The sequence below is a fragment of the Botryllus schlosseri genome, chromosome 11 (assembly GCF_051294905.1).
Source record: "Botryllus schlosseri isolate E-star chromosome 11, Bs_hap1, whole genome shotgun sequence".
Lineage (NCBI taxonomy): Eukaryota > Metazoa > Chordata > Ascidiacea > Stolidobranchia > Styelidae > Botryllus > Botryllus schlosseri.
The window spans coordinates 5,016,438-5,042,709 of record NC_137246.1 but is presented as its reverse complement, the minus strand read 5'-3'; the positions used below and the strand labels follow the sequence as shown (position 1 = coordinate 5,042,709).

The following is a 26,272-nucleotide window of genomic DNA, read 5'->3' as shown; positions in this document are numbered from 1 at the left end:
TACTAAATCGGTCGAGACGACCGATTTCGAATCGTAGGGCGAGGCCGCTCACAATTCCATTTGTGTGCCTTGGAATCAACTTTTATCAAAATACACCAATCAAAACTCTGTCAACAAAAGGAGTTCGTGTACCACCTAAAAATAGTACATTGAACGCTCTCTCTTTCATGCTGGTGACGTCATATTTTGTGATACGATTGTTGATATACAATGTTCTTTCCAATTCTCTACTAGTTGCTGACGATTACCCCTGACGAGTGTCAGCCGAAAATATTCGGGTTCATTTCCATATGAATATACTATTTAATTACTAAATTATTGCAACGCATCAGTTACTTGCGCGGCGATTCCGTGAAGTCAGCTGAGTTTCCGCGGGAGCCACATTCCTAAGGGAAACCCCGTTCAACCATCGAGTTTCACAAACACCGATTTGCTTATGGTTCGACTTATATCTTACTATCCTATTCAGTCAATTTCTAGTCTGTACTCAATAATGATAGTTATAATATTTATTTAGTGTACTAAGCAGTAAGTCGAACACAAAAAGCGAAGATTCTAATATCTCATGCTGACTGATCAGCCATGTCGGTTACGCTTTATTTAATCAGCGGCCGAACCTCGAAGCAGACAGATCGAAGAGACCGCGTTGGCGGCGCATGTCTTCTCCTCTTGAAGTTCATTATGAAGCGAATTCTTATGAGTTGTGCTTATTCTTACTACACAGGCAATAGTTGTACGTTTTTAAATATGAACCGCTTCTTCCTGTTAAGGAATGCGGTATGAACGCATTCTTTTCTCGCTAGCATAAACCCGTATATAGTTGCTCAACTGTTCCTATCGTTGTCGGCTGTCTGACGATCGGCCGCCATATTTGAGAATGGAGATTACATTACGCCACGTGAAGAAATGGAAGGTGAGACGATAATGGACTAATGAATGAATTTTCATGCTTCAAACTTGCCTTTTCAAATTTACATGCTTGAGTCAGATTGAGCTTTGTTTCAGTTCAGTCGAAATAATTGTTTGAAAATTTTAGAAGTAAATGCAATTTATGGTCATTTTAACGAAATATATTGGTATAGCGCCATTTGAATAATGGTTAATAAGGAGTTGGTAAACCGTACGTAATTCCCTGAATTGAGACTTGATAAGACCTTTGTGAGTTGTATAATTTGTCGTGTGAACGTAGATAACGAGATATGAAATCGTACGACGTTGGGTTCATTTTCGAGATATACGTGTGTATGTATACATTCATGATTATTAGCTGGTTCGGAAGTTGATATACATTCATGATTATTAGCTGGTTCGGAAGTCGATAGACATTCATAAGTACTTCGCCAATTGCGAGAAATATATATTGCATTTTGAACCGTACGTGACATTCAATAAAGTTACAAGTCGGGTAGACGGAAACAAAATATATTCGTCAGTGTGATCCATCGAATACGTGTGCAATAGACAGGCTACGTGGTACGTTAGCCAACAAGGTCGTACGGCGTGGTCAGCCGGTCCGTTGAACGAAAGAAGAAACACGCAGCGAATTGTAAACGCAACCTTCTTTGAGTCAGATATACAATTATACAACTACAAACGTTCGCTCTGCGTTAAAGTGGTGACCTTCCGACGTTCAATCAATCAAGACCGACCGGCCGGCCGACCGAAGACAATCAATATAAAGATTCGCCTTGCACGACGGCGAGAAAGAGCAATACAGCAACGGACCACGGACACGATAAATATAAAGATTCGCCTTGCACAGCGGCGAGAAAGACCATACGCATCGCACGACGGTGAAAACGTTCAATCAACAATCAGTGACGAGGACGGACATCAAAAGTAATCGCGACGTTCTCGCAAGAAGAATTGACAATCGAAGATTCGCCTTGCACAACGGCGAGAAAGATCAATCAGCAATACAGCGACGACGGAAACAAAAGGCATCGCGACGTTCTCGCAAGAAGAATTGACAACGAAGAGCGCCTGCGCAGAAGATACGGAGGATTGTACCATATTTTGAAGTTAAGTAGCATTCCCGGAGAGGGCTTTGCATTTTATTTCGGTTTCAGAGACGGTGGAGTGTGTAGTGAATTGCATAAATATCAGAATTCATTCTTTGAGTCATGTCAGAGAGTCGAGATATGTTGTAAATGTGTATTGTGGTGTGAATATTACATTTCCGATTAAATAAGTAAATTGAAAGTAGATGATTTCTAGTATTTCGGTGTAAATTCCATGTGGCTTACTTTAATTTTGTTTTTTCAGTGATATAGCCAATAATTCGGGCTAGAATCTGAGCTGTTTTGCGGCGGAATCTTCGTCTGTGTGCAGTACGACATTTGCGTGTACGGGCAACGGAAAAGGTAATCATTTTCAATTCTCGCATGAGCAATTGCTATTCACTGTCATAAATGGAAGTGGAAAGTAGTGACAGTGAACCTCTGGATAGATTCACTTCTCGCGAGATTACTATCAATTGGCCTTTTAACGAGAATGCTCCGTCACGGTATTTCATGACGTTAGAATGTCAACTTGAAGGCGACAATGTGCGGTCGCAGAAAGCTAAATATCTAAACTTGCTGAGGAACTTGAATGACGCACACTTAGCCCCTATCGATGGAAGTATTCCTGGCCCACATGATCCTAATTGCTACGATTTGCTTAAAAAAGTTTCGTTGGACCGTTTTGAGGTTCCGATTACTCATAAGTTAAATAACTTTTATGCCGAGGCAGTTCCGGGCATGAACCCCAGAGCTCTGAAATCGCTGGTTAATGCATCACACTGATTAGAAAAATTTAAGGTAGATCGATTTTATTTTCTTGCACTACGACGTTAGTTGGTTACTGTTATTGGGATATTGACAAAGTATAGTTTAGTAAAGTAACTTGCAATCATTGGTTTCTACACCCAGGTAGGGGTCGCATTTCCTGCGAGTCTAATCCTCCGCTGCTAGAGCTGTAGGACGCAGGTGCTTATATAGCATGATGTTTTGATAAGAGATGTGTGCGGGTAAACCCGTGGCAAGAAGGCTACCCTATTTATTCGATGCCATGATGCATCCAATAGCTGAATAGCTTATTATTTATGTGTGATGAATGATGATATATTGCAAGCCTTATGAAGAGATATTAGGCCTCTGCCATACGACGATACCCTTATGTTGAGTATATCATTGAGAAAATATGCACCGCGGTAGTGCATGATATTTGCAAACATTGCTTTGCAAGTAATACAATAAATAGGGCACACTCTCGTTCTGTTGGTATATACCAATGTTAAATGCTACGTGATATGAATTAGGAAGTTTCATATCAATTTAGAATAAAATTATTGCAAGTGAGTTTAGGCCTTTTAATACCCATAACAGTATCTTTCTAATTAGTTTGCGTGCGAGTAATATTATCGGTTTTTGAATGCCTATGTAATGTATCCTTTAATGTTGCCGTAATATCGTGTATGTACTGTTTTGAGGTATTACGTGATGTTTGTGTTTTTTTTTGAGCGCCTTATGTTGTTGATTTGTATTTCAGTAGTCTGCATAAACAGACCGTTGTTACTTTTTCCGCCATTTGATGTAGATAAAGACATGTTCGATGACTTTGTTCAGCAGTTTCCGCCCGTTGATGCGGACACAGTGGTACTAAACTCCGCGGGAAATCCGGGTGACGTACATGTAATTTCGTCTAGTTGTGATGACAGCGGTAGCGACTGTCCGGGTAGTGTTAGTGACGCGTCTCGAGAGCGTACATCTGAATGCTTACCTATTGATGTCGATCGCGATAATAATGGACATGAATCCAAATCTAAGACCCAAACATGTAATGAAGGCAGAACTCTCAACGAGTCAAGTCCAAGATATACGTCCAGAGGGAGACGAATTGTTAGACCAAGACATTTGAATGATTATGTGTTGCAGTAAATCGCGTAGAATAAAGATATGCGTGATGAAAATTGTGCCTTAATACGCTGTGTAAATGCAGGATTGCTGCATCATCGATCGTTGAATCGCGTAAAGTAAAGATATGCGTAGTGAAAAGCGTGCTTTATGCATTGATATGTATGTAAATGCAGGATTGCTGCATCATGTTGTGACTCCCCGTTGTAGAATGTAAGGTGGGGTCACCGAAGCTCGTTGCTAAAGTGTATATTGATTGAAATTAATGTATTTCGACAAGTGCTGGGAGGGCCACGAGGGCAAAATGTTGGTCTCGTGTAGGCCCGGTTATGTGCCACGGAACTGTGCGTCAAATTTGAGATGGTCACGGCAGAATTGTCGTTGAGGTGCCATAAGCCCTCTGTTGTTGCGTACGAACAACACGGATTTAGTAGGTGAGAATGATTGCTGTTCCCGCTGGACGGGTTAACAGTAATGATGAGAAGGTAGAAGAAGTAAGTGAATGACAGTGAATGGCATGTCCTGTGGGTTTTGAAGCATGATTGCTGAATGAATTATGGTGTTGACCTTGCATACACGTAGATGGTATTCGTCAGCGCATATAGACTGGTTTCGTCTATGAATTACATTGTATATGTCCCATTTAGTTTATATTCATTATTCATTTTCATTACTTTGTTGTTTTGCAGGCGTAGTGACCGTTGATGTCACGGTGGTACCGCTCTTAAGCTGGTTAAATTATGTATTTTATTTCTTTGTTTTGTTTGAACGTTAACTATTGTTGATCTGAGTTTCAGTAGCCAGTAGGACGGAACGATGATATTGCGAGTCGTACCGAGTTGATAACGTAAAATAGGGTTTCCGAATGCCACGCTTGGATGGTATGTCGTTTCATTAGTTTACTTTTGCCCCTGCATATAAAATCGTTTCCTGTCTCCAATCCCTAGGATTAGCTTCAGTCCCTATGATTAGCCCCAGTCCATATGTTGTATGACCCTAGGTATAAGATATTTACCAATATATTCGTTTTTTTTACACCAAGTTCTTTTTGGTAAGAAGGGGGAACTTTTAACGAAATATATTGGTATAGCGCCATTTGAATAATGGTTAATAAGGAGTTGGTAAACCGTACGTAATTCCCTGAATTGAGACTTGATAAGACCTTTGTGAGTTGTATAATTTGTCGTGTGAACGTAGATAACGAGATATGAAATCGTACGACGTTGGGTTCATTTTCGAGATATACGTGTGTATGTATACATTCATGATTATTAGCTGGTTCGGAAGTTGATATACATTCATGATTATTAGCTGGTTCGGAAGTCGATAGACATTCATAAGTACTTCGCCAATTGCGAGAAATATATATTGCATTTTGAACCGTACGTGACATTCAATAAAGTTACCAGTCGGGGAGACGGAAACAAAATATATTCGTCAGTGTGATCCATCGAATACGTGTGCAATAGACAGGCTACGTGGTACGTTAGCCAACAAGGTCGTACGGCGTGGTCAGCCGGTCCGTTGAACGAAAGAAGAAACACGCAGCGAATTGTAAACGCAACCTTCTTGGAGTCAGATATACAATTATACAACTACAAACGTTCGCTCTGCGTTAAAGTCATTTTCTAATATGAAACCATGCTATATAGTAGATCCAGTAGGGAATTGGTGTACGCAGCACAATTAGGCAACTGGCAGGTGACTATCACTTGTAGCTGGGGCTGGGCACAATGATTCGAGTACCCAAACCTCTGAATCTAGTATATTAATTCTTATGATTCGAGTCGAGTAGTAAAATACGATATTTTCGAGTACCGGTACTGATATTACGCTTCTCTCCACTGAAAGTTGATTTATACCCGAGAATTATAGTTTCAATACTAATTTTCACAGTTGAAGCCTTAAACCTTGATTGGCGGTATCGTAGCATACGAAACCTATAGTATCAAAGATACCAAGGTTACTGGACGTAGCATTAGGGTTGTCCAAAATTTGGAAAATCTCAAAAAGTCTCCGTGATTGTGTCTCATTTTATAGATTATTGATAAAAAAACAACAATTAGCCTGAAAGAAGCTTACAGGAAAGCCGTTAAGATTTCAACCAAAGCGTTTGAAAGTAGCTGCTCAAGAATGGGCGTGCCACTGACCATAGAACGTCGAGAAGACTAGCAATCAAATAATCACGGCTCTTGATTGGCTAATCGGCTATGCTTCAATGACCACGGCAGCAGCAACTTGCTGATCAGGTGTTCAAGAAGTCTGCTACCGGCCTACATGTCGTGTTTTCATTGAGAGAAAGCAAAGGCGCTTATGCAAGTGTTGAGCGAATTCACCGTTTCAGTACGGATCCACCATCAGTGAATACAAATATATAAAGCTTCACAATGACACTTACTTTGTGTGATCTTATTGGATCCAAGTTCTAGTGTATAGTGAAGTATTGAAGGTTCTAGGGATCGACTGAATCGGCCGGTTATGCTTGGCAGTTATACTTACAGCAAATTGAATTCACTCATAAGAGTTGTCAAATTCCCTAATGATGCTGCAGAAAAGAGGTTTAAGGTAAGCACAGGCTATGCTGGATATGATATCCAAACTATGCTGGATACTATATGCAGCATAGTCTGTGCTTTTCTTTACACCTCTTTTCTGCGGGATCAATAAGGACTTTGACATACCATATCCAGCACAGCCTGTGCGAGTGTGCGTACATTACCACTTCTTTTCTGCGTTATCATTAAGGACTTTAACAACGCCTACAACTGCATTCAATTTGTTGTAAGCATCTGATAAGGGCCAAGCATAACCGGCTGATTCCGCCGAGCCCTAGAGCATTCAAAACGTCACCTATATACTACAGCTTCAGCCCAATAAGATCACACAACGTATAGTGTCATTGTTAAGCTCTTGACGGTGGATCCGTACAGAAACGGTGAATTCGCTCAACACTTGCATAAGCGCCGTTGCTTTCTCTCGATGAAAACACTACATGTAGGCTTCAGCCGTTTCCTTCACAATGAAGCAGTCATGCTGTAAAAGCTTCTGTGAAGCAGATGTTGTTTGTTCATCATGTATTTCGTACCTCAACATGTCCTGAATTAATCTTAAATCATCACCTGCCAAACTACTAACAATGCGCACTCGGAATCCCCGCCGGTAACAGACTTCTTGACCACCTGATCAGCAAGCTGCTGCTGCCGTGGTTATTGAAGCATAGCCGATTAGCTAATCAAGAGCCGTGGTTATTTGATTACTAGTCTTCTCGCGGTTCTATGGTCAGTGGCACGCCTATTCTTGAGCAGCTACTTTCAAACGCTTTGGCCGAAATCTTAACGGCTTTCCTGTAAGCTTCTTTCAGGCTTATTGTTGTTTTTTATCAATAATCTATAGAATGAGACACAATCACGGAGACTTTTTGAGATTTTCCAAATTTTGGACAACCCTACGTAGCATATTTCCGAAGTCATGATCATCCAACAGCATTGTCACCAAGTCGAATGAAATTGGTGGAGTCGAAAAATACCAAAGCATTTTATATGTGATGGATAAAAGGCATTAAATTCTTGGTGGTGGCATAAACGGTACATATTTTAACTTTGACTTTTTACATTCTGTCATGACGCCATAATGAGTGATACTTGATTACTTGACCCGACTCGAAGCATATTACGTGATTCAGAATTGAATCACTCAGGTACTCGATGATTTTGCCCAGCCCTACTAGTAGCATGAAAAGTTCGACTGGCTCACCAAGGCAAAGTAAAGCCTATAAATTTAAATCTGCTCATTTTTGCTGCTTCACCTGTTGAAAAAATGATTTGAGGTTCGGTTTCACAAATTTATTCTCCTAATGAATTTTTTATTCTGTTTCACTGCATATTTCAAATTTCGACTGCTTTGCAGAAAACGGTTTCGTCTTCTGTCCCTGAAGACGAGATGAGCATGATTTCCCCTCAACGCAGAATTGGTTGAAAATATGATTGATAGGATGAAGCGCAGTAGCTGACATCGATGTCCCGAAGACAAAATGATGGATTGTGATTGGTGTGTTTTTCACTTTCTGCTATTATATCTATTACCTTTGTGTAATAAAGCTGTTGATTTTGACATAAGCATTGATCTCTTCAAATATTTGTATTGAGTAGGTAATTTCCATCTATTAACCCTCTCGCGATATAGGCTCATAAAGCGTTCTTCAGTCATGTTGCAATTGCATGGCATCAATTTTCGCACTGTTTTTAATCCATAGCCTACTAATCCGTCATTACGACGCGACGCGTTGACGCACTCCACTCTGCTGTATTGTAATGAGTTGATGTTGACCTGTATGTATTTAGTGGTCAACTTGGACTTATAATATATTTTGTTTTACAGCATCTCAAAATCTAGACCGGGTTGTTTCTATACCTACAATTTTTCATGAAGGATGTGGCAATTTCTTCCAGGTTCAACAGGTACGGATTTGTATAAATATTATAAGTACCTGTTTGCTTAAAATTTGGGATGGGAAAAATTATTCCACTACTGGCACAAAATCGACCTTCAACTGTAGTCGAGTTGTGGAGATTCGGAGACGATTTTAAATACTGAAAATTACGTTTTATAATATCAATTATTGAATTATAGTATCAATACATTTTTGTCAATGTGGTGTATTCAACCTTTTTTAGTGAGGAGCAAACCTAAAACCGGTGTTACAAGCCCATGCTCCCTTTTCAGCTCGGTCCCACAACCCGCAGTTCTAACTCTGGGTCCGTGAAGCACATCTTTATGGTGTTTGCAGACCTCTAAATTTTAACCTGAATGGTAATATAATTTGTGATTTTCTTAGCTCGGGTAAAGCATCACTTCGGATATTTCAAGGTTAGTACAGTGTAGAAGTAGTGATTTCAAATCCATGTCAAAGCTACTTCAAGTTGAAGTAGGAAATGAAGGGCTGCAAAGTACTCAAGTAGTTTCAAAAAGTAGATGTCAATAGTTATCCGAGGTTGCTACTTCAAACTCGCCAAGATGTACCTTTGCAACTTGCAAAAAAAGGACTATTGACAAAAGGTGGATGGCGGTTGCACTATTATTGAGCATGATTTGAACTAAAACTTTAGGGGTGTCTGCACGGATGCCTTGCCTTGATGGTTAAGAAAAGGGGTCTGCACCGACAAAAAATTGAGAGCCACTCTACTAAAGGTTACTGTTCACATTAGCTGATGACTCAAAATGGTCATCACTTCCACCTGGCCAAGTCCGCATATACATTGGCCTATTTGCTATTTGACAGTGGCGGCTCGTGACAATATCGGGTGGTGGGGAAAGGGCTGCAAGCGACTTTTATCAAGATGACGTCGCAATGGCGTTTTCCAACGTAAACAAGTAACTTAATGATGGTACGGTAACATGAATTTTCCCGGCAACAGTGATTTTAACGTATGTGCCAGAGGTCTGCTGGTGAGCTGTGACTTGAAGTGTGGTAACTGCGTAAACGGCGTACGGAACAAAGATTCAACACGGTTCATGTTCGCATTAGACCTGACTAATTATCTGCAGAAATGGAAATGACTATAACTCGAGAGATAGCGTAAGCCTGATTGGAAAGGTCAACGAATTCGGACAGATACGCAATTGTTATCTCATAGATTGGGCCTGTCCTATTGAATCCAAAACATCATTCTAAAGAACTAAGAATAGCAGCCTCGGAAATTTGGTCTCGGTAGTCGGTACAGCATAAGAGATTTTGGCCTTGAAACTGGAGACTGTAACACGACACATACGTTTTTATTACTGTCTTATAGGTCTGCTGCGAAATCGCCTTTGGAAAATATATTACCGAATAAATACGTGGATGAAAGCCTTAAACTTGGTACACTGTTACATGACATTATCGAGAAGTGGCCTCATGGCCCTTTTCGGTTTGGTACACTGTCAAAATTAATGCGAACAGACCAACACCGAATTTTGCGTAACATTTACTGAGGAATAGGCTGATCAAGTGATCAGCTGTTAGCCGCCATCGAAAACGAAATAACTATCGCGCTTGACAGGGGGTTGTAAGCAAATGGCTTGAAGGCCACAATTTCACGGTGAAATTGACATTGGAGAATATAATATCAAAGTAAATATTTGAATGCAAACTGAGAATGATATCATCATCTCAGTTAACGTTACCGCAGATACACCGGCTTTTGCGTGAAATCCGCAATGTGTTGTAGGCTAAAGTGTCAGATCGGAGCACATCTTTACCACACTCGACCTTGATAACGAAATTACTGCCCTAATCATTGAGTGTCAACCTTGAGACTTGGCACAGCGTTCGATACTATAATCAAGACATACCGTGCAAAAGCTTATGACAGATCTAGGTAAGGAGCATCGTTAAAATCAATAGAGACCAATACCGGCTTTGCGTATAATCTGTTAGCGATAAATGACTAGTCAGCTCTCACTCGAATTAGGAAGCCAAATTACCACTAACACAGTTCAGTGACAAACTTAAAACTTGGTACAGCGTTCGATACTAACATTAAGACTTGCCGTGCCAAATGTCATAACCGATCTCGGTATTGAACATCGTCAAAACCAATGGATACCAATACCGGCTTTTGAGTAAAATCTGTTTGCGATACATGACGGATCAGCACACACTCAACTTCGGAAACGGAATTACTACCCTAAACTTTAAGTAGAAACCCTGAAACTTGGGGCAGTGTTAAATACCACCCTCACGACATGACAGAACAAGTTTCAAGAGTTTTCATGGTGTGAAACCCCATTAAAATCGACCTATACCAGCAAAGGTCGACTAAACGCAGATGACGGTAACAGAGTTCAGCTATATATACGATTGTTACATCACACCTTAAGGGCACAGAGCTATCGTGCCCCGGTTGCTCGGTAATTTTATGAATAGGAGAGAGTAAATCACCGTTTCTTTATTGTGCGCGGCTTTGAGAGAATAGACAGTGAAAGCTTGTTATGAGCGCTACCGGGGCAAGCCCCGGCTAGGCATTCGCAAAGCGAAAACACAGAAGAGAATTCGATTTTCGCAGAGACTTCGCTATATATGGGCATTTACAAGCGAAAGGACAAGAACTATACGATTTTCGCTGTGATTTCGGTTTATATAGATAGGTGTGCGTCTATAAATGGTGAAGAATTGTTATTGAACAGAATTTTAGGTGGGGCAATGCCCCAGTTGCCCTATAGGACGAGCCGCCACTGCTATTTGATATCATATGTTGACTGAAAATAGGATCCGCAGTGCCCTGCTGCCGGTATATTTTTTAAGCTGATTACTGAAATAACATCTGTGTGTGTGTGTGTGTGTGAGTGTGTGTGTGTGTTAAGTGTATGTTTGACCTGATGCTTCTTTCACATAATATTATATTTCTTCAAGACACCCACATCCGCGTGTCCTACAATTTGCTACGATACAATGAAGAAAGAGTGGACCGTCTGGTTTGATGTTGAAAAGGTGAAGAATATCGAGAGCTTCCATGAGGCATTTGCAGTGATGCAAGAAATTCATTGGATCTTCGACATGCAGTTTCTGACTGTCATTTCAGTTTTTCTGGCGCGTTTCATCACTACTGCAGCTTATGCCAAACTGGATCACATTCGTGACTAATTTGCAAATAAAGTCATTGGAATGAAGGTGATTTAGTGTTTTGTGGAGGCTTGAAGTGTGGTTATATGCTGTACCTCGAGGATATCCGGGTAGGATGAAGCGGAATCCGGATAGGGGAAGGTGGGAAGTTGCCCACCTTATGATGAGGTGGGAAAATAACCACCAGGTGAAATGAGGTGGAAAAATTTCCCTCCTCTTTTGAAGGTTTTTTTTGAAACACCTTAAAAGGTGGGCCCAGTTTTTAGAGTGTATGCAGAAGTTCGCCAATCTGAGGCATGACATTACTCACGGCACTCTTCACGTAACACCTGACAAGCTCTCGTGTACCACTGTGGTGCGCGTACCACACTTTGTGAACCACTGGCTAATTACATATTACTTAATTTGCTCAGTTCACGTAAGAACAAGTCCCATTTTGTGAAATACATTGTGATCAATATTTTCCGAACCGCTCTATTGGCCATCAGTGTGGTGCTGATGACGAAATTGCGGGTATGACGAATAACCACGTTCCAGAATGCAGTATTGCACGAAAGATATCGCATACTCAGGTTTAGCGCGTTATGTATGAAAAATTTGAACATGATCAGTTTAGAAAATGTCGCGCCAACGAGGCAACAATTCTTGATATGTTGAACGATTACCGTAAAATTTTGTGAATTCAGCCAAAAGTATTGGCGTAGCATCTTATAAAATTGATCGGAGCCGGAGCTACTTTTCAACAAGCCGGCTCCAGCTCCGGCTCCGGCTCCATCAGAATTTTAATTAGAGCTCCGGCTCCACCTCCGGCTCCGTTGAAAGTACACGGCTCCGGGGCTCCGGTTCCTTGCTCCGGCTCCGGCGCCATGCTTGTGAGAGACAATGTTATTGTCAGAGCTACGATTAGTGGTGTGTCGAAAGTCAAACAAGTTTTTACAATTGCATTACAACTACAAAAGTTAGGGGGACACTGTACTTGAACGTTCTATTCGTTTTTTTTTAAATTATTCCACGTCAGAAAAATTAACAATTATTTACAATTTTCATCCGCACTCATTTGGATATTCATTCGCCACATTCGCATCACCTTCGCCATTCACGCCGCAAATATTTTCATTCGCGCAATTGCGGACCATCACTGCCATGCAACAGGTTGAAAAGCACTGGTAAAGAGCAAATAATGGATATATTTGGATCATTCTCCATACAACCTATTATTGTCGGTGGAACAGAAGTCCTTAAACGGCGACAGGTGTCCCCCTAACCTCACTATTAAAGATACTGAATATAATAATAATAATCCTGTTGTGTTTATCATGTCTACCGTGCGGGGCCCGGAGAGAGAGAGAGTTTTTATTTTCGTCCAACCAAAATACATAACAAACAGACGGAATTGGTAGTGGAACAGAGAATATGCATGCACAGTATTCGGTATCAGATAGGAATGATCGATACGACCGTGAAGGTCAGCTAGTCTGATCACACCAGCATCAAATACGTACACTTGACTCAGGGACTCTATAAAGTCTGGCTGTAAAAAATGTTAGTTAAAAAAGGAAAACAGAAAAATGAAACGATGGTTGCAAATGATGAATGAAGCAATGTATAGGCGAGGTAGGACATCAGTGGTAATATTACGACAAGGGGTGATTCAGTAGGTCTTTTTGAATCTATTTTAAGGCAATTCACGGATATGTTGTGGTTATGCATTCCAGATGATAGGTCGGGAGTAGTCGCTAAATCTCTTAGTTAAGTTGCTATTGGGTGGGGGAAAGTAGATATTTCTCTTTGACGAGGATCTCGTGCAATGGGAGTGGCCATTTTAAGCAGGCATGGAAAATCCATCAAATGTACGAGGCAAACTATTGGAAAATATTTGTGTATGACTTTTGATACTTCGAAGCGATATAGTACGTCAACTCGCAAAATTCGAGGCTTACGGTAGTAAGGCGATAATTTCCGGCGGGGTAATATTAGGAATAAAATGAATATGGATTAAAGAGTATACGACGCCCTGATTCAAATGATATATATTGGAGGGCGGATACAAATGTCCCAATCACATTGGATATTTCTTATCGTATTTTAGAAACTTCCCAATATTTGATCTTCAAACAATTGTTTGAACAAATCGACTTCAATCAACATTCTATCAGCGCGCGGCGCGGCACGGTACGGTATGGTTTCACTAGCGTTCTTCTTACCGTTTACTATTCATCGATACACGCCATTAAAGACGATCAGTAGTTTCAGTACAGAGATTCTCGTGTCTGGCGTAAACGTTGCTTGCAGTGGTGTCTAATACGTAGTGTTGGCTTGTGAAGAGTATACGTCTCATCAGCATTACCGATTTGAATATGTGTCTGATTTACTTCACGTTTATTCAATAGCATGGAGTTGCATCAGGCAGTGTGTGTACGTATTTGTGGATCCATTTGCTTAAACTAGCGATTTATGGTCAGGACTTCGCAACATTCATGTTATATCCACGGAAACAAGTTTCAATTAGAAGGGCCAATGAGTAAATCTCCCTTTTTCATATCAAGTAGCGTTTGCAAACCTAATGCCTTACAATTTACGTGTACTAATTATAGTCGCAATGACAGAACAACGATACTCACTTATCACAGAGAACTCGATGTTAAGTCATCCTAGCACAGTGGCTCTCAATCGATGGGTCACGGGGGGATTGTGAGGTGCGCAACAGAGCTATATGGAATATTTTGAAGGCAGTGCAAGTTATGTTATATTATCTCCGCGGAACGTATATTGATACTGCCGAATTAAACGTACATCGAAAATTCAGCTGACTCTGATTGAGTCATTGGTGATACGCTGGAGTCACAATGTGCAAGTCTAAAACGGGATGTGGGAGAAAACGTCTTTTTTTCTGGCTACGCCTATGACGACCACAACCAACGGCTAACAAGTAACAACACACGACTACCGAGAGTAATCTAGACCAGTGGTTCTCAACCTTTTTCACCTCGCGGACCGGTAAAATTTCCAAAAATGTCAGGCGGACCAGTGAACTTTCAAAATTGAAATGAAGCCAAAATGTAAAGTATGTAAGGGTTTTTTGCAATTATATGGTGCTAGAGCAGGGGTGGGCAAACTACGGCCCGCGGGCCGCATGCGGCCCGCAACACCGTTCTGTGCGGCCCGCGAGCGTCCAAATAAACTTTTAGAAATATTGATAAAATGCGTACTAAAAATCGAATGCAGGGACTTGAATAACTTTTTTCTAAATATATTTCACCATGATAATTCTAAGACAGTGGTTCTCAAACTGGTGGGCGCGCCCCCCTTGAGGGCGTGAAAGCATCTGAAGGGGTGCCCGAAGCTGAGCTCAACTGAAAAATTTTTTCGCGCTCCGCGCGATTTACATCAAATTGAAAGTTGTTGATCTATATTTAGTGTGAATTGCGTATTTAAAAATCTGCCATCCAACTACCCGTTAGGTTTGCTAGCATCCTGGTTGCGTTTTGTGATATGACGATAAGGGGGCGCGAAATCTTTCACCATCATAAGGGGGGGGGGGGCGTGTCCTAAAAAGTTAGTCCGAGAACCACTGATCTAAGGTAAATAATTGATATAACAGCGGGATAGCTGCAACGACATATTGACATAATTTGGATCACGGGTGGGATTTCAGATTGGCCACTCCATTTTTAATTATTTCAGTGTTGTGCTTATAAAAAACGATTCGGGCGTGTCTTAGGTAGATTCGTTGTCTGTATGCGTAGAATTGGGGTATTTATATTTTATCTAGACATAGTAGAAGCGTGTTTGATGCTAACATGGTTATGATGCTGTCAGCATTGTCTGTCCTGGAACTGAACCAAAAGTGGAATTAGTAGATCTATGAACAGATTTAAATTTCAATCCTGTTCTAAGAATCAGACCAACCGACTTTCATCTCTATAGTTTTGACAAATTGGTTATTGAGGTCCGCAAGCCTATGAAATCTCGCCACTCTATGTTTCTGACGGGTGTACGATATCATCAAAGCAATGTTTGACTTGTTTTAGATAAGCACATATATTATCTCTGTGTCCTCACTAAATAATCAAATATCAATATTGCGTTTTGGTTTATAATCCCAATTTTATATAGTGCGGCCCGCGAATGGATTCAGATGTTGAATGCGGCCCGCGAGCTCAAAAGTTTGCCCACCCCTGTGCTAGAGTGTGACATTTAGAGGGTTTTTATCGTAATTAATTATCTTCATGATGGCATCCATGTGATTTTATGGTAGTGAGTCAGCCGAGTCGAGATAGAATTGCCTTGTCCAGATAAACGTGCTACCGCCGAGAGTCGTTTCCAGTCTTTCGCGCCGAAGGCCGTGGGTTTAACCGACCACGCCAACACAAATAATATTCTTCTCTTTGACAATATCGAGAGAATAAGCGTTTCGGAGTAGAACCAAGCACCTTGTCGTGCTACCTTGCTCATTGCACACTGCCACCAGACGCAGGCTACTCTGGCAACTACGAATACAATGCGTGCCGCAAAACAACACCTTAGGCCTACAGCAGCTGTGCCGGCCATGCGCAAACCCGGGCCGAAAAATTACTTCGTCAGCTCACCCCAAAAACGCTGGTCTTGGGCCCACACAGGGCGATAAGCCAAACTTCCGGGTTCTTCGCCCCCAGACCCTACAGTTGGGTGGATGTTTTCACCTGTACTTGTGAGCACATTCATGCTACTCAGTGTAAGCAGAAAGTCTATGCAGCTTAATCGCGCCAATAGCGAAAATTTCCGATCATTCATGACTGAATCGGTATTCTCGCAGCCGAATTTTTGGCACAACCTTCGTAGTCCCATGTTAGTCTGAACTTGTATTGGTACTTCGCGGCGTGGTAATGGCTGACGACGAAATGCCTATTTATATAAATCAGCGGTTCTTAACCTTGTCTCCAGCGCCCCCCAAGGCGCGATTTGGATTTTAAAGGTGACGGAAACGCCAAGGGAGCGAAGTGAGGGGCGCTGGGATCATGAGGCGGTATGGGGCTATGGGGCTGAAGAAAAGTGGCGTCGCAGTAGATGATATAGTAGAGGCATATGAATATATAGTAGAAAAATAGTTGTATATATCCCTGAGTTATAATTCCAAATTAACTTTCGACAAAATATGTGAAATCCCGAAATTTTTCGTCACGAAACTTATACATTCGCTGTTCTCATGAATGCAGTGGTTTATTTTAATTCGTGTAAAAAGAATTGCGCGTTCTTTTGAATCGCCAATTCCCCGTTAAAACACTCCCGTCACACTAGCTCGGGTTATTTTCCACAAAATGTTTCCAGCTAGGTATTTGTATCTTGCCGCGCATATGTGTTGAAATCGAAGAGGTAGCCTACTTACGAGAGTGATGCCCTTTGTACATTAAAGATGCTTTGAAGCTTTGCGGCCTAAATGATTACCGAAATATAATTGTAGCCTATTTGAGAGCTACAAAATCAATTCGTCAGAATATTTCTTCATCGTATCATAAAAGATGATACTGATTAGTTTTGTGATCCACAACGCACATGAACGTTATATAATATGGTTTACTTTGTTTGGAAGAATACATTCATCTTAAAGTTAAGAGCTGGGTGCAGTGCTAAATTCAATGTGAGCAGATATCTCTGCCACATTCTCAGTTGATTTACTATAGTAACACAAAACAATAAAACAAATACCAATACAATTAACTTTCCCGTATTGCCAAACGCAGAGGTGAATTCGGGATGTGTACATCGGGCTCAAACCATGAGGCGGTAGGCCTACCCGATAGTTGTTATATAAATAACGACCTTGATTTGATCCCGAATATAGCACATATACAAGTATTATATCGTTAATTACTCGAGTGATCCTCGGGCGCGATTCAAGCGCGAAATATTTCCAATAGTACAGTTCCAACCAGAAAAGACCCACCGGACTTCGACCACTTAGCAATTGTTTTTACTAGAGTAGGCTACTTAAAATAGGGGGGCGCCAGACCCAGGCAATTTTTGAAAAGGGGCGCTGGAGGAAAAAAGGTTAAGAACCACTGGTATAAATCATGCGCGTTTCTCGGGAGAGGGCACCTCTAAGCATGGCATTTAGTGACACTAAATCGCGCAAAGCAGTTGAAAAAAGTTTCAAAAAATCACACTATGATTTATTTTCATTTGCAAAATAATTTTGGGCCCTTTTCAAGCTCGGCATCTCTTCAATTGGGCGGTTTGGGAGCCCCAGTTACGGTCCTGCCCGAAATGAATGAATCGAAAACGAATGATCGCACAAACTGCGCTGTTTAGCGAGGTGTCAGCTCGGATATGTTCTGTACTTGTCGCCTTCAACATTGCATCTTGAAATTAAGGTAAAAATTGTAATATACCTCGCGGACCGGCAGGAATGTCGTCGCGGACCGGCACCGGTCCGCGGACCGGCGGTTGAGAACCACTGATCTAGACTATATAATTAGTGTAAGTTATGTGGAGTAGCCTAGCCACGCATTCCGGCGGGGTCATATGTCCTATGCCGTTCAAAGCGGTATCTAGTAAACTCGAACTGAAGTTTATTTACACGGTACTGCGGTAGGTCATATTGTTGTAACACAAAAATAGCCGAAATTGCGATTTATCATCAATTATTTATTACCTTCCGGTGAAAACGGATCACCGCACCGAATCGTAAGTAATTCACATCTTGGGCCTGCGAGGTAAATCTAGCAATCAGTTGTATCATCCAAAAATGAATTGCTTTGGTAATTTATTGTGAACTTCTGCATTGAAGCAGCGTAAAACAGTAATGTGAACGTGAGACACAGATGGGTGCAATTACCGTAGCAAATGTAATATTACACAGGAACAAGAAACGATGTCTGATAGCAACTACACACAACAACTACAGAGCGGCAACTAGTGGGAAATCTCAAGGTTATACAAATATTCTTTCTGCCGACATAGGTCCGTATAGTTCGGTTTTATGAACGCCGACTCCAATGGTGTTAAGTGCACTTCATGGAAAGTAGATCTGTCCGCGAACAGAAAAGAAAACATCGTCGGGACGCCTTTTCGCATTGATGTGCCAGGTTTTCCAAGCAGCTGTGATGTCGATCTTATTACTCCAGGAACGTACTGCTTAATAAGTTCCAACAAACGACTGTCGCAGATTCATTTGTACTCATAAATAACCATACTTTGATGATTAGCGGGAAGCAAATCCTATTGAGAGGTGGGAAAAATTTGTTTGGTCGTGTAAACAATTCTTGCATTCACAGTGTTATAGGAAGATTCAACAATCGTTCGAATTGAGTTGGTAATAGGGATGGTGTGAACCTCTGAAAGGTTCAGGTTCGTGTGAACGCGAACCTTTTTAAAAGGTTCTGTGTGAACGCGAACGTGAACCTCATGACGTCACGTGACGTCATATTGCTAATTCCAACCCTACATTTCAATTAAGTGATAACCTATATTAGTGTGCACGATACCTAGCGACGACTCGGGCCACATAATGACACAATGCTTAAACACATATTGGCGTTTGAAACCTCGCTATATGTATCAACTGAGGCAGTCAAATGATATGATACTCCCATAAAATCAATATCATCCGTGACTTTGCCGACAATTTCGACGAGGAGTTGCCAGTGAATATAAGCTTACGCCTTAACGGTCTTCACCAGACCGGACAATGTATTCGGCGGCTGACTATTGCTACATTGGGTAGAGCGTAAAACATGTTTCCATATTTGGCACCGATATTAGGCTACCTCACAAGTGATACAACTGTAGCCAACACCTCAATCGCACGGATTTTGTTTTAATGATACAGTAAACATATGAAGTCAAGATTGACTGCTAGATTTATCACATCAGAAAGCGATATCAATCTCATTGATTGGTTGAATAAGCATCATTCGCTGACTACAGGTACTGCATGTCGCTCGTGATGTTGTGTGGTTGCGGGTCAAGCTCACAGCAGAATATTCACTTACTAAATATTCATAAACGGGAAGCTGGATATTTCGTGCAAACTTTTGTAACAAAGCCAGTAAAATCTTTTAGATTGTCAAGGTGCATGCTCGTTTTGTGTTGATTTTTTATGCTGCCAGCGTCATGCATAGAGTGGCCCGCAGTTGAAATGCAATAAATTCGAACCAAAAATATCATATTGAAGTGAAAATTGTAATATATGAAAAAGGTTCACAGTGCAGAACCTACCAAGGTTCTGTTGTGAACGCGAACCTCTGAATTTCCGAGGTTCACACACAGAACGCGAACGTGAACCTCAAGTTCACACCATCCCTAGTTGGTAAATCTGTTCAAAACGGAGCCGAGCCAAGGAAGGTAGATGTATACTGGACATTTGTTCGATCGAAATTCTCCCGGCTACCTAAATCTTCGCAGTTTACTCCAATAGCGAAGTCTATAATGCTATCTGGATAGCCATTTTTCGATAGAATGGATCTAATCCACTCCAATTCCTCAGTCAAGTTTCCTTGGAATCAAATCATGAGGGCTCTGTGAACAAGGTGCAAATTTAGTTTTCGTTTCTTCGGACAGAAGAACTTCCACGAGAAATATTTTCCGGTGAATGTCGGTTTACGGTAAACTGAAGTGACGAATTGATGGTTCAGTTTCTCTAGCAATAATACGTCAAGAAATGGTAGAGAATTATTATGTCCTTTTTCCACCGTGAATTTAAGAGAATGATGCAATGAACTAAGTCTGTCCTATATTTGCAAACTGATCCCAGCGGTATATGAGTAACGAGTTACATTGAGCGAATTCATTTTTATCTTCAAACATTTGGCGCTTCACGAGACTAGGACGTAAATGTACGCTGTGTTTTAATGACAAAAATATTACACAGGGCAACGAAATAATATTTTTTTCGAAAATCATGATATGTGAGATTGAATTAGGGGTGTATCAGGGGCGCTGAGTCCGAAAATGGCATTCCTGTGACCGAAGGGGCTCTCTTTTGTCAGATGTGAGATATTGCCTCTTCTTGCATATGCCAAAAAATGGTGTGTTTGTGGTAGAGTTACCATATGTCCTCTTTTAAGAGGATTTGTCCTCTTTTTTGACCTTTTTTGAAAGCGTCCTCGGAGGACGCTCTTTCGTCCTCTTTTTTGAGCTCGCGCTTGAGGAGGTGAATATGGACGTAGATTAATTTATATCATCTCTTACATTGTACTAGCATGTGCGTTGTAGTACATAAAGAGATAGTTAGTTTTATCCTAAAAATTATCATTTAGAGACTATTTTCCGGCAGAATATGTCAATTAGGGTACCCCCTCATTCGAGCTACAGAAAGAGTCAAATGACACTTATCTCATCACCGATGATTAGTGGGCTCAAATGTAACTCGCTTTACGACGTTTTTTAACTATCAAATACTATCCCTTGCTATCATTTTCAGAATTTTCAATTCCTGGGTGTTTTAAGTATGTTAAAAATGAGTGATATGGCTAGACAGTGAAAGTGTCTCAATGACCTAGATTTGTTTTGCTACATATGTTACGAGAACGCATTGAACATGAAACGAGTCAATATGTGAAATGTCACAAAGTGCAATTACAAGGAGTAGGCCTACTTTGGTATCACGTTGGGAGATCAGGATAAAAGCCAGGCACAGCAAACGGTCCACCAGCATTAGACTGAAACATCGCGTTTATGGACTCAAGGTAAAGTATAAATGATGCAATTTGATGCATTGCCAAAGAGCCACCATGATGATTGATATTTTTACATGAATGAGATGTAAGGTAGGAACTAAAGCAAAATGTCATAGCTCATCTTCAACATTAACTCTGCTTTACAGCCAATTACCCACACTTCTTGAAATTCCGGTTGTTGCTTTAAGTCCCTGCCAGATCTGATTTCAAATGATTCTACGATATAGGATGTATAGTGGAAGATGTGGATTGCAATAGTATATGCTGTAGAAACTGTTGTGGAAAATTAACACCGACTGCTTAACATTACTACGAATACAGAGTGAACCAACGTTTTGTACTCACGATTTGCTAAAAAACGAAAATATTGACTTGGGTTGAGATGACAAAAAATAAACTATGGGGATAGCGTAGAAGTGATGTTCACGAACCTTCTTGGATCAAAGATAAGCATGAGCATGGAAGTTCAGTATCATCGCGTAGCCGAAAACCTGGGAAATTGAGATGGGAAGGTTTCTCCTCTAAATCAAATATATGGAACAGAGTTATCAAGATAGTTGGAATGCTCACATCATGACTGATCTGCCAGCTGCCTATTGCGAATCTGTCCCCATCAAAATCGTACAGAAGGACGTTCATGCAGATGACTTCAAGCTAATTTAAGTTAATAACAGGAGTTACATCGAAGAACTTCATTAATGCACATCCCAATATTGATTTATTTTATCGAGAATATTTGAATACCCCTTGGTAAATATAATATTGCTTGCTTGTTTATTTCGTCTGTGTTTACACATCGTCATCCTTTTGTAGGCTCAGGCATACTTGTTTTGAAATAACCGAATTACCACAAATTACACTATAAAAGGAGAATTTGATCAAAATATGAATAAATTGGGTATTTTTGTGTTTGATGTGTGGAAAAGAATAGATTTATGCTGCACAGTTTCGATCCACCGATCTCATTGTGTTTTACATTTCTCACATTCTCGTGGTTTCAGTACATCCGAACCTACTAAAACATTTAACATAGGCTGTTAGGATAAAATGTTGTCTAGTTTGAAATTTTAAAAAACGTACACAATTCGGTGATATCTTGGAAAATAGAGCCAATCTGCAGAAAACAATGCCATTTCCAGCTCCACGCCCACGATTTACCCTCAGATCCTACTCATTCAACATGATGAATATTTTGTTGGCCAGTGTTATCGATAGTGATGCGCAGTAAGACAAGTTTTGTTTTCTCCCTTACCCACTAAGGATTACTGTACTCCTATCGGACGACAAAATAAAATAAACAACATTCAAGTGGACCGCGAAATGGGTTAGTAAATTGCTTTTGACCCTTCTACCGAAATGGTTAACCACCCCCGTCTACATAAGTTCCGGCATTGCAACGTCAGTAGTTTTAAAACATATGCACATTACTCAACATTCTTCCTGCACTTCTCTCCCACGTCCAATTCAGCGAAATCACGTTGGAAATTGTTTGAAGTTAGCCCAGAATCGTTTCGCAATCACAGTTATGCTTATCCCCCACCACGATGGACCTAAAACTATAGTGACGCGGATAGAGTTCGTGGATGAGGGGATCAGATTGTGGTGCTTTGCGACTTGCGTGTAACAGGGGGTGGTCATAATATTCCCAAGGAATATACGGGCTAGGCCTACACTAGTGGTTCTCAAACGGGGGCACCCCCTGCTGCCCTGCTTGGACAAACGGTCCACAATTCCTCTCGAAGCCAGAATCTGAATGGCCCAAACAACCTGACTTCCTCGAAAATGAGAACAACACCGACCTGGAAATCAAGGTAACCAAAAAATCGTACTCTGTAATGGTACCAAACGACGATATTGTCCCCCGCGCATTATCGCAATCTTCATCCTGGTACAAATTGAAACGGATCGTTGCTTGGATAATGCGCTATAAACACAATTTGAGATCAAAGGCCAAGAAACAGTCCATCAACGTGGACCCTCTGCGTATTGAAGAACTTGAAAATGCTGAGACTGAAATTATTAAACACGAGCAAAAAACCTACTATCATCGCGAAATCAGCGACTTATCAACAAAGGACCAACTGTCCAAGGGTAGCACTATACACAAGCTACATCCATTCCTCTACAACGAAGTGATTCGCGTTGGTGGCAGGATTTCGTCTGCTCCTTTGAGCTACAACGCTAAACATCCGATCGTCATCCCGCGACAAAGTCCAGTTGCCACACTTCTGCTCCGCCACATTCATGAGAAGACAGGTCACAGTGGCCGAGAATATGTGCTCTCGGAACTTCGTCAAAAATACTGGATCATTAAATCCAGTAATCTTATCAGAAAAATGCTGGCCGACTGCGTGCCGTGTCGAAAAAGGCAGCGTCCACCAGAATCACAAAGAATGACCGATCTGCCGCAGAATCGCCTCATTCCTGATAAACCCCCATTCACATATGTGGCCTGTGACTGCTTCGGGCCCTTCCTTGTACGCCGAGGCAGAAGCGATGTCAAGATGTATGGAGTTTTATTCACATGCCTGGTAACTCGTGCGACTCACATAGAACATACTCACTCTTTGGACACCAGCTCCTTCATCAACGCTCTCCGAAGATTCGTTGCCCGGAGAGGACAGGTAATGGAAATTCGAAGTGACAATGGTACTAACTTTACTTCTTCAGAAAAAGAACTGAAGGAAGGAATTAAAGCATGGAATCAGAATCAGATAAACAATGCTCTCTTACAGAAAAATGTAAAATGGATGTTTCAGACACCCGCTGCCTCTCACCATGGAGGCGTCTTCGAAAGGCAGATTCGAACACTGCGTAAAATACTGAACTCTCTTTGTAATCAACAAAGGCTCAATGAAGAATCTCTTGTAACGCTGTTATGTGAATGCGAATCCATCATGAACAACAAACCCATCACCGTCGTGTCCACGGATCCACTCGACATGACTCCTATCACACCCAACACACTCTTGCTTCTTAAATGCGAGCCACAACTACCTCCTGGTCTTTTCGACTCCAAAGACCTCTACTCGCGTAGGCGTTGGAAACAAGTTCAATTTCTCGCAGACTTGTTTTGGAAAAGATGGAGAAGAGAATACCTCCCACTCTTGCAAACCAGACAGAAATGGAATAAAGGTGTGCGCAACATCCAAAAAGATGATATCGTGATGATCGTAGACGATAATTTGCCACGTAACCAGTGGCTCCTGGGACGAATCATTCAAACATATCCTGATAAATCAGGACTCGTTAGGTCAGTTACGGTTCAGACTAAACTGTCCATTTATACCCGTCCCATAACTGAAATTGTCCTGCTCCAGGAGAGACAGTAACCTTCGTGTTCTGATTTCGTTGATTAATTGCCATTTCGTTCGTTGAAACCTGCTGACTGCGTGAGTGTGTGTATGTGTGGAAATCTCCAAATTCGGAACAAATTTTGAATTTCCAAGGGGCCAGGATGTAGCCGCCGTACGGCCCTAAGGTGTCGCTGTGGCTCCTTCACACTCCCGCCGAGCAAGGAAGTGGACTCAGTGTCATTGTTACCTCACAGCGGTAACTAGGTCTGACGTATCGTGATGCAATTCACTGTTTAGTGCACGCGCGTTAGTGGTAGGATCGTTTTGGCATTAGTTCAGTTAATAGAATAGGAATAGTTAGGTTTATTGCATTGCTAGACTAGGGTTTAGTTAGGTTAATTCATTCATTGTCTCACTGTTTTGATGTCTCGTTACAGTCAAAGTAAATCTATGAATAAAATAGACTAAAAAACCCGGAAGACACATTGTCAAGTAAGATGCCTTTTATTTGATTTGCCTAGGACGTACTTGCCAATGCTTATTGTATTTCATTTTTAATAGAAAACACGCACCAACAGAGCGAGTCTTTTTCTCTGTGCCGAAAGGGAATATAAGCAGCCAGATATTTCAATCCACCCTGTGGCGCGATCTGCGGGTTGCGACTACACCCAAATTTATCAAGATATCAATTCATTAGGCTTGGGTACATGGTGAATGCCGATAATGCAAGTCTTCTCGTTTCGACAAGCTTACGCGTAAGTTCCACTCTTACACGCTGCGCACACACGTATATGATAACATACAGAAAGGGTCGGCAACCTACGGCCCACGGGACGGATCCGGCCCGCCAAGCGAAATCGTCCGGCCCGCGACATGAAAATTAGTTATCACAAGAATACGGCTCGCCGTTTCATAATGAGTTTTATTCTGCAATGCAGCACTGCATGAAAAAAATGCGGCATTGCTACGATATAATAGTAGCCTAGATCGTATTAGTCTAGTGTTACGCCATAAAAGGAAGGTGGTTGAAGTAGGAGATGGAGATAGACTAGACTGGATCAGTGCTTATCAATCAGGTGTATCTCGCAACCGAAAGTGTTCCATACTTTTTTAAAGGATTCACCACTCTAACGGGGTGTGACAATAAAGGTGTCCTTCATTTGCTTCAAAAACGCTTGGAACATCTCAAACGCAATGACGGAATCTCAAACTGTTCAATTATAGATAACTAGCCTCCGTATGTTAGTTGGCCTATCTATAGTTTAATTTTCCAGAAGGCATTGTGTGCCAAGACAAAAAACCTGAATAGTCTCTTGGCCACAATGGTGAAAACTGTTAATATGATTTTTGTCTCATTTAACTGAATCAGTTACGCCAGATGTTACTAGAAGCAGAGAATCAATATGGCGATGTCATGCAGGCCTATATCTGTCATGTTCTCTCATTAACTCTTTCGACGCCGCGTATCCCCATATGTTCGCTAGAGATTGTCTTCAAAACGCCGCGTATCCCCATATGTTCGCTAAATCGAGAGAGCGTATTTTTGTCTCGAAAATCTGACATGCCGTTTTGCGTCCATGGCAGTCGGGGCATTGTGCGGTAATGAATTCGAAATTCAAGACTTGCTACTAAGAGGCAATTTCGCTGGATTACCTGTACGGAATAGTAACTTTATTCGATATATATTTCCACGACGGTAATGATTTTCAACAGATGTCAATACCTAAAGACATTTTACATCATTATCACCAATCTTTAGCGACACATCGCGCGTTAAGTTAATATACGGATCTACTAAAGCAGTGGTTCCCAACCTGTGGTACG

General features: G+C 41.3%; 1 protein-coding gene and 1 long non-coding RNA gene across 2 annotated transcripts; both read left to right on the top strand.

Moving 5' to 3' along the window:
• The first annotated feature begins 309 nt into the window (after positions 1-309).
• LOC145450892 (uncharacterized) lies at positions 310-11,766 on the top strand. The gene is made up of 4 exons (XR_013918626.1): positions 310-913; positions 7,803-7,943; positions 8,274-8,353; positions 11,287-11,766. It is a non-coding gene; the product is annotated as an uncharacterized LOC145450892 (long non-coding RNA).
• Positions 11,767-22,987: 11,221 nt separating this feature from the next.
• Positions 22,988-24,484, top strand: LOC145449954 (uncharacterized). Its single transcript, XM_080328395.1, has one exon. It carries the CDS (start codon positions 22,988-22,990, stop codon positions 24,482-24,484), a length of 1,497 nt encoding a protein of 498 aa, XP_080184521.1.
• Positions 24,485-26,272: the final 1,788 nt, after the last annotated feature.